We start from the raw sequence: 15,405 nt of genomic DNA, 5'->3' as shown, positions 1-15,405 counted from the left end.
CAGCTTCCCCCACTAAGCTATGTGCTTCTTCAGGGAAGATAGCACCCCCCTGATCTTTCCAGCTACGGATAAGGTGCCCAGGACCCAGCAGGTTCTCCAAAAATGTCAAAAGAACAATCAAGTGAAGAAAATGCACTGAGAGTTCTTCAGGTTCAACTGAGGGGCAAACAGACCTGGCTGATGAGCCTACTCTAAGAATGCTGGAAAGAATCCACCTAGGCTTTCGAAGAGCAGAATGACAGCTTCCTTGTAAAAATTAGCTACCATATATTGAGTACCCACCACATGGAAAGCTTCATCTCATCTAATGTTCCTGACCACCCTGAGTGTTAGGTCCTGTTACCATCCCATTTTCAGAGAAGCAGATGGAGGCTTAGGAGGGTAAACTGCCCTGGATTGTATGCTGGGCTAGTGGAAGAAGAGAGGACTTAAACTGGGTTATAGAACTTGCTGGCTGAAGTCTACACTGTGTACACGAAGGGGGTAATATATTGGGAGTAGGGTACTCCAAACTAGCAGAAGTAGACAGTGCCACCCAACGTTGGGTTATGACTTAGGGAAAGGGTCTGGGGGGCACTTCTGACCCTACAGTCGGAGGCACGAAGGCTGCTTCAGACACACAAGCCAACTCTGCACGAGGATCAGCCATGAGTCTGCACCTGCAGAGGTAGGGGCGAAACAGGGTGCCGGAGCTAACTTGGGCACCCCACTTACAAGCCATAGAAGTTCTTAGTGTGTGTTTTCTCCTTTAATCCTCACAGCGATCCAGAGAAGCTGGCAAGGCAGGGAACAGGGCTAATCCTCATCACACAAACAGTAAAGTCAATCACGAACATTCTCTTTCTTCATTCAGTCCTTTCGAAAGGGCCTAAGCTGTACTGGGCTCAATACAGACAAGGATGCATTCAGTCTTCATCTCAGCCTTGCAGGTGGGCGTTATCATGATCACCTCCAATTTACAAATGAGGACCACGAACTCCGAGGGTTTAAAAAACATCCCTTCATTCATTTATTCCCTCCTCCACTCATCCATCTCAGCTAATATTTTAATATTTATTAAGCACCTAGAATGTGCTGGCAGAACAACAGGGAACAAACAAGGACAGTCCTTGCTCGAATGTGGCTGATATTCTAATGGAGGGAGAGAGAAAATGCACATGTAAACAAAGACATGAGGGTTTCAGTAAGTGCTGTGTAGACAGTAGATCAGAGCGATGGGGTTGAGCAGGGCTGAGTGCTGATGTGGCCGGGATGGTTAGAGACGGTGTCCCAAATGACATCTGTAATGATAAGAAAGAGCCAGACACCTAGGGATCTGGTGAGAGTCTTCTAAACAAAGGGAACAACAAAGGCCTGTGACTGAGCATGGGACAAGTACATACAAAGGACAGAAAGAAGGCCAGTGCAGAGGAGGGCAATGGTAAGGGGAAGAAGTCTGAGAGGGAGGCAGGGTCAGGCCCTGGGTCCACAGAATGAATCAGGGTTTTACTCCAGCTCCTCAGCCTCCCAAAATTTGTGTCCAAAGAAGATCAAATGGCCACAGGATTTAGAAACAATTAAGTTTTAAAAACTCGTCCAGTGAAGATAAACCAGAAAGATAAGACCTCATCCTTCTGAATAAAGATACAGAACTGAAAACCCTTAGAGCTTAATTCAGGCCCAGCACAAAGTGTGTGCTCAACAAATGCTGGTTGAATGGACACCATTGCAAAGGTGATTTCAATTGTATACACAGCAAACACAGACTTGCTGAAGAACTGTGGACCAATGGGATTCAAGGCCTTAAGTGAAGAAAGACCAAAGCCCGTCTGATGCCATGATGCTGGTAACATACTTGACAGTACTTAATCCCACCAGAGGACATGGGCTTAACATTTGGAACTGCAAATGTATTTAGATAAATGCTCAGATGCCAGATGCATAATGAGTTACTAAGAAAACCAGGATGGCCTAATTTTGAAATCTGACATCAGAAAGACAAACTGCCCCTGCCCCACAGACCCCCTGCCTGAGCAAGAATCCAAGAATGACCCAGGGCCAGAACTGTTCTCACTGGCTAAGCCAACAATTTATACCCTGAAAAGGGAAACAGACCTTTAAGATAGGCCAGGGAATGTGTTGGGTCAGCTGCCCAAGGTCAAGGTGAAGCCATGGCCAGTCATGGGCAGGGAAGTAGCACCTTGTAACTGATTTTATGGTAGTTTAGGGACTTGTCTCACCTCTGCTTTCTAGAGGGCTAGAACTGCATCCCACATTTCTGCCTCCTCTAAATGTGCAATAGCCCTTCCTATATGCATGCACCAGGAGCTCAGGCATTTGTGGAATGAGTGAACAGGCAGGCGGCTGAGGAAGTCTATTTGGATCAAGCAGTGTGGCCCTGAATGAGGTACCCGGAGTTAGAGGAAAAGCAACAGGAGCACACCTGGGACCTGAACCGAGGGGAGGCATCTGTGAGCCAGCCACACAGGGAAACAGCAAAAAGAACAAAGAAGAGATGCTTTTAAGGAAACCTGAAGAGCTGTCACATTGGCGAGGAATTAGGCATGCTCCATCCAAAGCCCCAGAAGTCTACTGTCAGCTGAATTTAAGGAAGAACTCTTTTCCAACAAAGTATGTGTCAAACTGTGTTTTGTGGACTGCTAGCATTCAGGGAGTGGGGGTGCGATGGGGGAAGGAAGGGAAAGATTCCAAATGATCCCACAGGAAAATATGTTGGGGAGTTTGAGTTAATCAAAGATAACAGATGTTCTTGCTGAAGAGCACAGCTTTCAGCCCTTCTCAAATTTATGTGGCCCCAACGGCTTTTCATAGGATGTTATGAACATCTCATAGAATCTCTGTTCCAAGTCCATCTCTGGGAGAAAATGAATTACAGCTGTCTGACAAAAGTATCTTATGAAAAGGTGAGTGTCACACCAGTATTTGAGTACTTTTAGGATACAGAATTCAACATGCACACATAATACAGATGCAGTCTAACAGAAAACTAGAACCATTGGTTCATTCTCCCATAGACTTTCATCTGGAATGGCCAAGTGGTAGGCCAAAAGGTCCAGTTACACATGAGGATACAGATTAACTGTCTCCTCCTACCACTTGGTGTCCAAATAAGTAGGTGACATGGATATTGCAAAGAGATCCTGCAAGCAATCAATGCTGTTGGCTGGGCAGCTTAGTGACAGGATGAGTTCTTGCCAGAGCCCACTCTGACTCCTCATGTAGTATCTTCTAGAAAATATTGCCTTTCTCCCTTCCTCCCATGCATCTATCCATTCTGTAAATATTCATTGGGGGGTCTTCCATAGACCAGCAGTAGTAAGTAAAGCCAAACAAGTTGTTGCTTTATGACTACCCTTTGGGGAATACAGACAATAAACAAACATATTGCACAAAAAATGATTTAATTGAGGTTTTCTATATATATTACAAAGGAAATATATGGCGCAAAACCATGGTAAGTTACACAGAGATCTTGTCTGGTGTGGGATTTCAGGATGGGTTCTCTAAGGAAGCACAGAGACACTGTTTTACAGACCCTCAAATGTGCAAATTGAAAATAAGTCTCTGTGACATTCCTTTGGGAAATCATAGCCCTGTGGGGCTAGGAAAGGCCATACAGGTCTGCCCACCACAGTAGCCTCCTCTCTAGCACACATCTTGTGTATGCTATATTTGGGACAACGACTCAGTAGGTCTGGGGAGGACTAGAGAATCTGCATTTCTAACCAGGTGCTTCTCATGCTGATACTCTGTAAACATTTAAGTAATACTACTGTCTTGGGCGTTTTAAGAAACCTAAATAAATAGAGAGCTATACCATGTTCACAGAGAAACTCAATCATAAAGATGTCAATTTTCTTCAAATTAACCTACAAATTCAATATACTTCCAACCAAAATCCCCATGGAGTTGTTTTGTTCTTTATTGTTGTTTAACCTGAAAGCTGAATTTAAAATTCATTCGGAAGGCAATTTTGGAAAAGAACAAGGTGAGGGACCTGTCTTACCAGCTCCAGGCTTATAATAAAAGTATAGGTGTGGTATTAACACACAATTAGCCAAAGAGACCAATGGAATAGAACAGAAAGCCCCAAAACAGACCTGCACTTTTAGGAAAACTATATATGGAAGACAGCATTACAAACCAATAGGGAAAAGAAGAATGATTCAGTAAATACTGCTGGAGAAATTGGTAATTTATATTTTAAAACAAACAATCCTGAACTCCTACATCACACCATATGCAAAAATAAAATTCCAGGTAGATTATATTCCTAAGTATGAAAACATAAAATGTTTAAAACCCTTGGAAGAAAATACAGAAGATTTTTACAACTTTGGGGTAGGGAAATACATCTTAAATAAGACACCAACTATGCAAACCAAAAAGAAGAGACTGGCAAATTTGACTTCAATAAAGTTGAAACTCCTGTATGCTGTCAATAAATAAGAAAAGCCACATAGTAGGGAAAGCTATTTGCAGCATACTTAGATACAGAATGTATCAAGATACTAATATCTAGAATGCATCAAGAATTCCTATGCATGAGAAAAGACAAACAATCCAAGGAGAAAAGGATATGAGCAGGAAGTTCACAGATGACGAATCCAAATACAGGGAAAAACATAAAATAATGATGAACCTCACAAATAATTAGAGGAATGCAAATTTAAAATACTAAGATTCAAAACTTAAAAATCAACCAGACCAAGTGCTGTCTAGAATATGGAACAGTAGAATTCTCATACACTATTGTTTAGAGAGTAAATCAGAACGATCTTTTCAGAAAGCAATTTGACATTATCTGATAAAACCCATGATGCATGCACCCTACTACTAGCAATTCCACTCCTAGATATACTGCCTAGAAACCTTCACTCAGGCACACAGGGAAGCACAGACAAGACATTTATTGTGTGCTTACTAACAGTGGAAACAAGAGAAAGTCTAAATCCCCATCAAGAGGAGCTGGCTAAACACAATGTAGTATTTTTATACATTGAAATATGATACAGCAGGGAAAAATAATCGACCAAAGCTACATGTATCAGCTTGGGAACATCTCAAAACCAATATTGAGCAAAGAAACAAAGTTGTCAGAAAATATAAATAATGGATACCATCAATATAAAATTTTTAAATATGCAAGAAAGGTCTAGGTACTATTTGGGAGATGACTTTATAACATATATATTATTAGTATACAAATAGTCTATATATAATATATAATTTTATATAAAATTTACATAATTACTTATTAAAATACATAATTATGTATTAATATATGCACATATATCTGTGTGAGATACACACACACACACACGCACACACACACACACATCAAGCACAAACATGAGAATGCTAAGTCTAAATTCAGCGTGATGGCCTCGAAAGAGGGAAGGAGATGAACTGGTATCTGGGGAGAGAATTAAAATCACTCATAAAACCACTGCCCCTCTACACTACTTATAATCAGCATTAGGGATTAAGGTAGGGGATGTTCTTGAAGAAAGCATATTTTTTTCCAGATTGAAAAGCCTCAGAAAGCATTTAGCCCAACCTCTAACTCAGAGAGGAAGAGTCTCTTTAGTACGTGGAACAAGGGAATCTCCTACGTCTACTCAGAAGATCCTAAGTCAGGGCCACTGTGTCCTGTTATGCTGGTTGGCAATGCACAATTCTGGAGCACACATTTCACAATATAAACGATGCCCCCTCCCGTTGTGCAGTGAACGACTTCTATAACCATCTGTGGCAGCCCTGTAACTGCTAGGTCATAGACCCCTCTGGAAGCTGAGGAAGAATGCCCACCTCTGGGAAAATGCCCATCCACACAATTACTGCCTGTAATGTGGGTGGTTTCAGACACCTCCCCAGCAACGATTAGCAGTCCTCCACTAGCTGAACGCTTTCGGATCACAACCTTCGGAAGTACTTGTAGACAATGGTGTGAAACTAAGCTCTTGCTTTAAGCACATTTGAAACTGGCCTCTCTGTAACCTCTATCCATTAAAGTTGATCTGTTTCCTTTTGGCATGACACCTCAGCTACTGAAAGAAAATGAATCTCTCCCCCACCCCACCCAGACTTCTGCTTTCCAGGCTAAATATAGTTTTGATTTAGCTTATCACAAACATGCTGTCTCCTCTTTTGTTAAAAATGTCTTTTTTAAAAACTATCATTACACCAAGCACTTCTTAGCCTCATAAGCAACCAGGCATGCTGACATGTCATCAAAGAACAAAAAATCATTTCTCTCAGCTGCTCCTTTGGGAAACCTTTACTATCTCCAAAGCCGTCATATGCCCACAGAAGCTAGGAAGTGCAAAGCCAAAGAAAGAAGAGGTCAGGCTTTTCTCAGAGTGGGGGCAATGCTAACTGAGCAGAACCAGGACAGAGGCCTCACAGGCCAAGGGACACGAGTCATTTTCCACTTACTCCCAGAACTCCATGACGGGAGAGGTGGCATTCTGCAGGGACACATGACTCTGGTTGCTCATGTTCAGTTTCTGGAACTCCACACAATTCTCTACAGGGGAAACAAGACAAGAAATATAACATTAACTTCTGCAAGGGCTGCACCTTGGGAAACATTCAGAGCTGATGATGCAACCAGGTGGTTATACCTAGCTGCTCTAAGCAAACATGCCTCAGAGAACACTGGGGAGGGAAATCGATAACTTCACAGTTTAAGGGAGAGGTTTGGTCTGATTAGAACAGGAGGAAAAGTTTTGGGGGCAGGGCACCTTCTCTCATTTCCACTCCATATGCCTTATCAAACTCTTTCCTCCTGCCTTGCTTCCTAATTTCCTTTCCTCTTTTCTACTTCCCTGCTGATGGCCTGTCCATGGCATTTCTGTCCTGCCTGTGGCCCCAGCAGGAATGGGGGAACTAAGGGAGTGGGTCAGTCATGGTGTCCCTATGACAGTAATGCATTTGAGACTCGGTTTTCCTTCACGTAGAAGGACACTAACATTGCAGCTGCCTCAGAAAGATGTGATAACTGGATGAAACGTCACAAGCCTCTATGTGGAAAGGATTTCCGCTTTCTTTACTATTCCTTCAATTGATCAGTCAATCCAAGAAAAGATTTGTTGAATGTCTCTTCATTTCATGAAACTTGATGACCAAGGGGGATTTAAATTTCAAGTAAAAACATCCAACTCTTTAACCTTAATGGCCTAGATCAACCCCCTCCTCCAGGAAGACTTCCTCAATCTCCCTCCCCTTGAATTCTAAGAAAATTGGAACTTAAAGGCCCTCCAAGGAAACACCTTTTCCAACTCCCATTATTTTGAAGGGAGAATCTATGGTTCCAAAATAGTTAAGGGACCCACATCTATACCCTCTTCCTTATCTACAAAGTCACCAGCCAATTAGGGACAGAACAGGGAGTCAGCTCGAGCCAGAGCTCCAGCTCCTTTGTTACGGTCATCACCCAGCTCTGTTCTCCACCAGGAGACCCATACCTCTTTACAACACTGCTGGTTACAGAGGCACCTCAGCCACTACCAGGCTGTGAACTCCCCGAGGGAGCTGCACTATTCACTGTGAAGGCCCTACACCCCACAGTGGGGTCAGCACAGAGCTCGTGTTCCACCTCACACGGGCACTGCTCTCTCCTCACACGTGTGCAAACCCTCCCACTACATCTGCAAACTCTGGAGCAGGAAGCACCTCCAATACTTGATGCTTGACACATCACGAGTATTCACACACTATTAGGGAAAGGGGGCTGCAAACCAGGGGAAGAAAGGTTCGCAGTGTGCTGGGGAAATGTCCTCCGATCATCTGCCACCTTCCTGTTCCCCTTGGCAAGTATGACCATCTTCTGAAAGGAGGGAGGTCTGCAGGGTCCACCAAGTCCTGAAAGGAGTCTGAAAGCCTGAGATTATAGGTACCCTTGTGCCCTTTTCCAGGGAGAGGAGCCCTTAGTTTTAATCAGTCTCTAAAACAAGGTTTCTCATTTTTTCCCAAGAGTAAAAAAATTTCTCAGACATCCAATATTGACAAGGTATTTTTATTAAAATGACAGTTAATTATGTACAAATAAATGAGTTATAAAGTCTTTGTGATTATAGTATTCATACAACTATAAAACCAGAATTAAGTTTATACATTAAATATTAACTACAGAACAATTCAAACTGATAGCATAAAATGGATGCAAAGGATAATGCTATTTTGTGAAGTTAAATGGATTTCCCAACAGAAAAATGGAACCGACAGGGAGGAGGCAGGTCTATTGAGTTCAGCTTGCCTATTCTTCCACTGGCTACTTGAGATTCAATTCTACTACCTTTTTTTTTTTTCTGGTCACACTTTGCAATATCTTCGTTCTTACAGTTTGTTGCATTCTTAACTGGACTTCACTTAGTACAAAGCACCATTTGTAAATTAAATCTCTCAGCTCTTCTCCAATGGCTACCATCATCCTATTTATCAAGAACACCTCTTATGTTGCAAACACGCACAGTTAGGCACTGAAATTTCCTGACTGTCCTCAATTATAAGATGGTTGTACACAGAATCCAGAACATGTACATATTTTTAGAGTGCCCTCAAAATAAACACACACAATTAAATTATCACGGAGGATTCACAGGCCTCCAAGAGTATACCCTTGAATTTTAATTTGATAAACATCCCTATGAAGTCCCTGGCCAAAGAAAGGTTAAGAACCAGGGCCCTAGGGGCGCCTGGGTGGCACAGAGGTTAAGCGTCTGCCTTCGGCTCAGGGCGTGATCCCGGCGTTGTGGGATCAAGCCCCACATCAGGCTCCTCTGCTATGAGCCTGCTTCTTCCTCTCCCTCTCCCCCTGCTTGTGTTCCCTCTCTCGCTGGCTGTCTCTATCTCTGTCAAATAAATAAATAAAATCTTTAAAAAAAAAAAAAAAAAAAGAACCAGGGCCCTAAAGAGAGACAGTGAGACCTCCACAAAATGCATTGGGTGGGAGCAGGATAAAGTCATGTAGGACTAGAAGCTACTTCATAGCACTTTCTAGGCCTAATTCCTACTGTTCCTTCTGCTGGTAACCAACATCCTACCCAGTGTTACTGTATCTCAGCCTTCAGGATGACAGGCCACTTCCAGGGACAACCTAACCACAGGTTTTAACACAGATGGTGAACAGCTTAAAGCATGTGTGCCGACTCCAGTCAAAAGGCAGTGGCTGCCTGGAGCACTGCTGAAAAGGGTTCTGAGGCCAAGACTAGACTCAAAAAGGAAAGAGTTCTATAATCCCTTAGTGATGTCTGCTCTAAGCATGGCCATCACAGATAGGGATTGACCATGTTATTTGCCTTCCCTGGATTATAGGACTCAATCTTGATAGGATGGACAAATTGAAAAGCAAACAGCACATTAGAATCCAAAGTAATCTAAAAAGTTATCCACTCAAGGGAGTGGGAGAGTGGTAAATTCAAATATCTACCTGGGTTACACAGGTAAAGTAAATAAGTAATATGGGCTGGGTGGAGACTGTGGCCAACTTGAGGACAGAGGCCTTATCCAAAGTCAACTGCTTATTAGCCCCAGCATTGCTGCCAAGCAAGAATGTGGGAATGTGGGTCTGCTGTTGCCAGATCTTTTCAAGAGAAGCTGGAAATCTGGATTTTCATGTGAGGTCTTCTGGTTTTAAATTTTGGCAACCAAATACATTTTTGAAATTCACTGATCACTGATCTAAAACCTAATTGGTCTGTAAGCCCCTGGTCTGCAACCCTTGGTCTAGCCTAACCCCTTCATTTTACAGAAGAAAATCTGATACCCAGAGAGGCAAGGCTGAAACTGGAGCCTGAACCCATCATATCCCCACTCTGCCTCCAAAGGGCTCAATCTCTGTATTTGCTAAAGCAAGGAAAGAGCATCACCATTCTTCTACCCATGCCAACTCCTGGGCCAGGGCTCAACTCAGGCTCAGGACTGCAACCCACAGATTGCAACCAGACCCAGTGCAGAACTGACCTCCAATTTCAGTGGTATCTGGACTCATGTCAAGAGGCCAAAGGCCAGGATTGATCTCTAGGATAAGGGGATACCCCCAATGCCAGGCCCCCCAGCAGGACCAGCAGAGAGACCCTCCCTGGGGGCCATACCTGTGTTCCACTCATGCCCACAGGTGGCCCAGGGGAGCTCGGTAGTGAAGCAGTTGCTCAGGTAGAAAATGGCCCATGCCAGGATGATGATGTAGTACACATTTAGATGGGCCTCAATCACCTGTGTTGCGTAGCCAATGCCTGAAAGAACAAAGGGAGTGATTTGCGTCTCTCTCCACCTTGTTAAAACAGTCTCAGCTACTTTCCACAGTCTGACATCATCCAGGCACCATATCATTTTCTAACTCAATGCTTACCTTCAAATAAAGGACAAACTTTCCTCCAACATGTAATGCCACCTTCACTTGTGAATTGTCCCAGAGCTGTTTCCAAGAAAAAAACAGGAATTCCACAGCAAATAAAAAACACCACATAGGGAATCAGGAACGCCCCTACAAAGATGCAAAGTAAGGGAAGGGGGTTAAAATTGCCTCTACTATTTCAAGTTTGACACAAGAAATCTTTAATAAGCACCTACTATGTGCGAGACATAATGTTCTCTGAGCTTAAGGTCAAGTCCACACCTCGAGGACCATAGTCAGAAAACATGGTCCTGGGTCTGTGCTGTCTGTATATCTACCTCACATCTCCCAGCCTCAACTTCTTCATCTGTAAAATGGGGCTTTAAAACTCAGTATCTGTACCACTTCTCTCACAGAAATGTGCATCTAAGATGATAATGTAAAAGTGTTTTCTTTCCTTGATTCTATAATTTATATATTCCACCCTTCAGCATGAGTTAAATCCATTCCCTCTCTGAACATTACACTGTCCTTTTTTATTCTAAAGTAACCTCAACAGGTTAGGTGAAGGGGACGCCTTCTTCTTATTTACTTTGGAAGTTGATCTGCAGGGGAAAAAAAATGTTTTTCATTAAGAGAAGCATTCTCCAGGAGACGTGCAATAAGCAGTATCAGGCCCCAGCACATGAGGGTCAGGTATGGAGCTGAGTTATAAGGGGTCTGCAGCAAGAATCTATCTATTCAGAAAGGCTGCCTTTGAATCCATCTGAGAAAAGACCACCATAAGCTTTAGTGCTCCTATCTCGATACACACAATACCCATTGCCAGGGCCTTTCTGTGAAAGAAATTAAATAACTGAGGTGAACACTAGCTATTATAACCAGAGGGATTTTTTCCAAACCCCTCATTCTCTCTCACCCACCTAATAACAAAGCCTGAAAACACATGCTATTCCCCACCATCTGATCTCACAAACGAAGGCTTTAACTGAAATTGCTTTTTGCTAAATGAAGTCTCTTTAACCTTAGAATTAGTTACAACAATTTTGATCAATCCTGAGAGTAGGATCACATTTACCAGATTTTGTAAAGGTCTTAGCTTTTTTTTTAAAGTTTCACATTGGGAAAGAAATACATTAAACTATTGTTGGAATTTATGACTAGAACTGTGCAGATATTTTTTTTAAAAGGCAAGCAGTTGATCATCAGATAACTCAACTATATTAGAAGGCAAAAAGTGTGTGAAAAGGGACAAGAGGGTCTGTTTGCTGAATATAAATCTAAGCGATTACTACAACAAGCTGCAGTAGGTTCCCTAATACATTGTAATTTACCTGTGAACCCTCTAGAACCTAAGAGAAAGCACTTCTTGAAAGGCTTTTAGCCTATGTACTCACAAAGCCAGTAATCCGCAAGATAACTAGCTCAATTAAATCAGGATATTTGTGTCCTTGATGGAGACTCTTGGCAAGTTACAGAGAAAAAAAAAAAAAGACTAATTTTTAAACTTTATTCACTACGACATTTTTTTTTTTAATCCGTGCAGAATTTGTAATTAACCCAACTTACTCAGTTGTCTCCTTTTAGGCATGCATTTGGTTTTGGCATAACAATTTCATGTATTAAGAAAAAAGATGTTGAAACAGCTTTTGCCTGGGACTACCCAAGAGTTTCCACAGGTTTCTAAGAAGACATGGCAGCTAATAAAGACCAAATCTGCAGAGAGGCAGAACTCACAGCTGAGGCCACAGGGCACGTTCTGGGTCTCCAAGGCCACTCCCTCTCTCCCTCCTGCCAAGCCACCAACACCGGCGGCCACTTCATTACCAGTGCAGAGCAGGCTTGGAGCAGCCTGTGCTTCAGGATGAATGTCTCCAAAGAAAGGGCCTGGGCCAAGCAGTACCCTTCTCGCTCTCCCTGCAGCTGCTCGCACAGGAAGTCCTGCTCCATGCAACCTAACAGTGTGGTCTCTGCCAGCCAACTTCAGAGCCGCCTTCAGTGGGGTCTGGGGATCTGCTGGAGGAGCAGGGGCATAGCAAGGAGAAAGAGGAATACATAGACACAGGCTTTTCCTTAGAGAAACTGTGCCACCCAAGAAGGTATCACAAGTTCCCTTGCCATGCACCTGCCACCTGTCCTGCTAACATGACAGGTGGAGGCTCCTGAAGTCCTTGAGCTTAAAGATTTGAGGATTCACTCCAGCATCTCCACCAAACTGACTTGGATATGTCACTAGGAACGATTCTCTCATCACTTCCCTTTCCCTGTCCCCCGATCCACAACCTCTAAGCATCTCCTAAACACCAAATCAGTATTGTTGCTATTTGTTGTGGGTGACTCTGAGGTCAGTGAAAGAAACTGCTTGGTGCCAATGTTTTCACCAGATAGGCCAGAAAGGGGACCTAGTGAAGGCCTTAAGGGCAAATGAAAGACTGGGCGGGAAATCAAACATCAATGCCGCACCGAAAAGTTTTCCCTGTTGTCAGTCCAATCCCAGTTTAAAACAAGGCCTTGGTGGCAGAAATCCCACCTCTAATGGGGTTATTTCTTTGACACTTTGTATCCTCATCTGCAAAATGGGTATAACAATGCCCGCAAAGAATGAAATGAGATGATGCTTGTTACGGAGTCTGGCATTTCAGTAAGCGCTCAAAATCTGAGCCTACTCACATCGAGAGTCCCTTTCCCCCTTTCCTTCATGCTGGTTTCCAGTTAGGAAAGCTGAGGATCAAAGGGTTTGTCTCCTGCCCCTAACAGTAATGCAGGTACGAAAAGCAAGGGCTCCTAGCCTAGGCCTCCACCTCACGCTGCCACACCTGGCTGTCAAGTCCCAGCGCGCTAGCAAGCGGCACATTCAGGTGCGAAGAGGCGCATGCATATGCGCCCTGGGAGAGGCGAGCCTAGCCCGGGGGGAAGCTCCCGCGCCAGCTGGCCCACTGCGGACATTCCCCCAAGGGTCCCGCTACACGCAGGCGCGGGAGGGGTCGCGCGCTCACCCCCTTGCTCCCCGCCCCCACCAGACTGCTTTCCCCTCCCGGTTCTCCCTCACGTCGCGCGTGCCGCCTCACCTCCTCCGTTCTTGTAGCACAGGTAAGGGAAGCGCCACACGTTGCCCAGCCCGATGATCTCCCCAGCCACGCTCAGCACGAACTCCACCTTGTTGTTCCAGTGGCCGCGTTCATGGACCGCCTTGTCGCGCTTGTCGCGCGGATCGCGCGCGGGCGCCGCGCCCCCGCCGCTGCCTCCCAGCGCTTCAGACTCCCGCGCCTCCTCGGCAGCCTTCCCATTGCCCAGAGGCAGCGCCTTCTCCGCCGTCATGGCCGCGCTGGCTGCCTCGTGCGCCGGGCCCGGCTCTGCGCCGCCGCCCCGGGCGGGCTGGCTTTTCAGGAGGCGAGAGCCGGCGGGAGGGGGAGGCAGGGGGTGGAGCTGAGGGGCCGGGCCGGGCCAGCGCGGGGACGGGGACGCTGCGCCGCGGCCCGGCCCTCAGGGCGCCCACGCCGCCTCAGCCCTCCAGGGCCCCTGAACCCGCGAGCACCTTGCGCGCGCCGAGCACCTTGCGTGCGCCGAACACCTCGTGCCCTTCCTTTCTGTTCTCCTACGCACTGGCCTCAGGACAAGAGTGCAAGCGCCCATTCAGACCTAGGTTGGGCTCCTGACACCAGTCCCTCAAGTTGCACCACTCTCCGTAACCTCCGAAAGCTTGGGCCTTGATTGCCCATTTCTAATAAGAGAAGTGGGCTCTAGACCACCCTCTTTCCAACTTTAAGGTACATACCAAGCACCTGCGGGTCACTGCAGATCCTGATCTTGTGGATCTGGCTGGGCTGGAGCTTCTGTGGTTTTAACAAACCCAGGTGCTGTGGATGCTGCCACAGGGACCACACCTGGAGGAAAAAGGGAGTAAATGAACTCTTGATTTCTTCCCAGTTCTCAAGGTTTGTGAGCTCCCCTAGGATGGGTACACCTCCAGAGCTTGTTCATCCTGGTGCTCACTGTTCTAAACACAAGGAATCAGGACAGTGTGGCAGTTAAGAGCATCCGTCTGAAGACAGGCAAATATAAGTCGAATCTCATGCTCCCCCTATCTGAGTTGTGTGAAGTCATCTGACCTCTGTGCCTTAGTCTCCTGATTTGCAAAAGGAAATACCAATAATGCCTTTCTTATGGGGTGTGTGTGTGTGTGCACACGCGCGTACTCCATGAGAAAATGCTTATAAACTACTTAGCACAATGGAAGAGCTCAATGAACATAGCATTTTTAGCATTATCATACAATGTGTAGTTACACAATGTACGTATTTGTGCATCTTGTTTAATACCTATCACACCACTCAATTGTAAGAATGATATACAGTGTCTCATTCATTATGATAGCCACAGAGCTTAGCACAAGACCTAGCATATAGAAGGTGTTCAGTAAATACTATGGCAAGAGAGAAAGAGGGAGGGAGGAGGTGGGGAAGAAGAAAAGGAAAAGAAAATTAGATCTGCAAGGGGCCACAGAGATAGATCCACCTCAGTCATTTCACAGCGCTGGAGAAGCCCAACCACAGGATCTCTCACTAATGCCACCCACTGTGTTCTCCATCCATTCCTTGGAGCTCCTTCTGGGGCTCTCTAAGGGAGAACCTCCCCATCTGGTAGCCTTCAGCCTCTGCTTTCATTCTGGCTTACAACTGCTCAAGTCTCTCCCCACCTCCAACCCCCCCAAAAAACCCTTCCTGCCACCCTCTTCCCATTTCAGGCCTTTTTCCTCCCCTCCCCCTCACTATCATATTTCTTGAAAGAGTAAGTTTACATGCTGCTGGCCCTGTCTTCACCTCCCACTCATTCCTCAGCCCACAGCAATCTGGCACCCACCCCCACCATTCCTCTGAAAGTGCTTGCTGCGAAGTCCCTGAAGCCCTCTTCATTTGGCAAATCTTACAGTTCCTTGTCCATCCCCATCCTGCTTGACCTCTGGGTAACTTTCTGTACCATTGTCCCCTTCTTTCTGTCTTAAAAGTCACATTTGCCTGCTTTCCTTAACACTGCCTGCCTCAGCTCCTGTTTCTCTCCCTGCTTCT

The 15,405-nt window shown here is 45.1% G+C and overlaps 1 protein-coding gene across 4 annotated transcripts in view; it reads right to left on the bottom strand.

Annotated features, from left to right (window-relative positions):
* The window catches only part of SLC6A11 (solute carrier family 6 member 11), a 127,583-nt gene extending 113,879 nt beyond the window's left edge, over positions 1–13,704 (bottom strand). For all 4 annotated transcript variants that reach the window (XM_002929093.4, XM_019809780.2, XM_019809782.2 and 1 more), the window contains exons 1-4: positions 13,408–13,704; positions 10,355–10,489; positions 10,098–10,238; positions 6,439–6,529 (exon numbers count right to left, since the gene is read on the bottom strand). In XM_002929093.4, the coding sequence (XP_002929139.2) occupies positions 6,439–6,529; positions 10,098–10,238; positions 10,355–10,489; positions 13,408–13,657 (617 nt within the window). In that variant the 5' untranslated portion in view covers positions 13,658–13,704. The remainder of the gene's footprint in view (positions 1–6,438; positions 6,530–10,097; positions 10,239–10,354; positions 10,490–13,407) is intronic.
* Between the last annotated feature and the right edge of the window lie 1,701 nt (positions 13,705–15,405).

This window comes from Ailuropoda melanoleuca, chromosome 4, assembly GCF_002007445.2.
Source record: "Ailuropoda melanoleuca isolate Jingjing chromosome 4, ASM200744v2, whole genome shotgun sequence".
NCBI classification, from domain to species: Eukaryota; Metazoa; Chordata; class Mammalia; order Carnivora; family Ursidae; genus Ailuropoda; species Ailuropoda melanoleuca.
The sequence above is the reverse complement of the archived record's forward strand: the minus strand, read 5'-3'. Positions and strand labels throughout refer to the sequence as shown.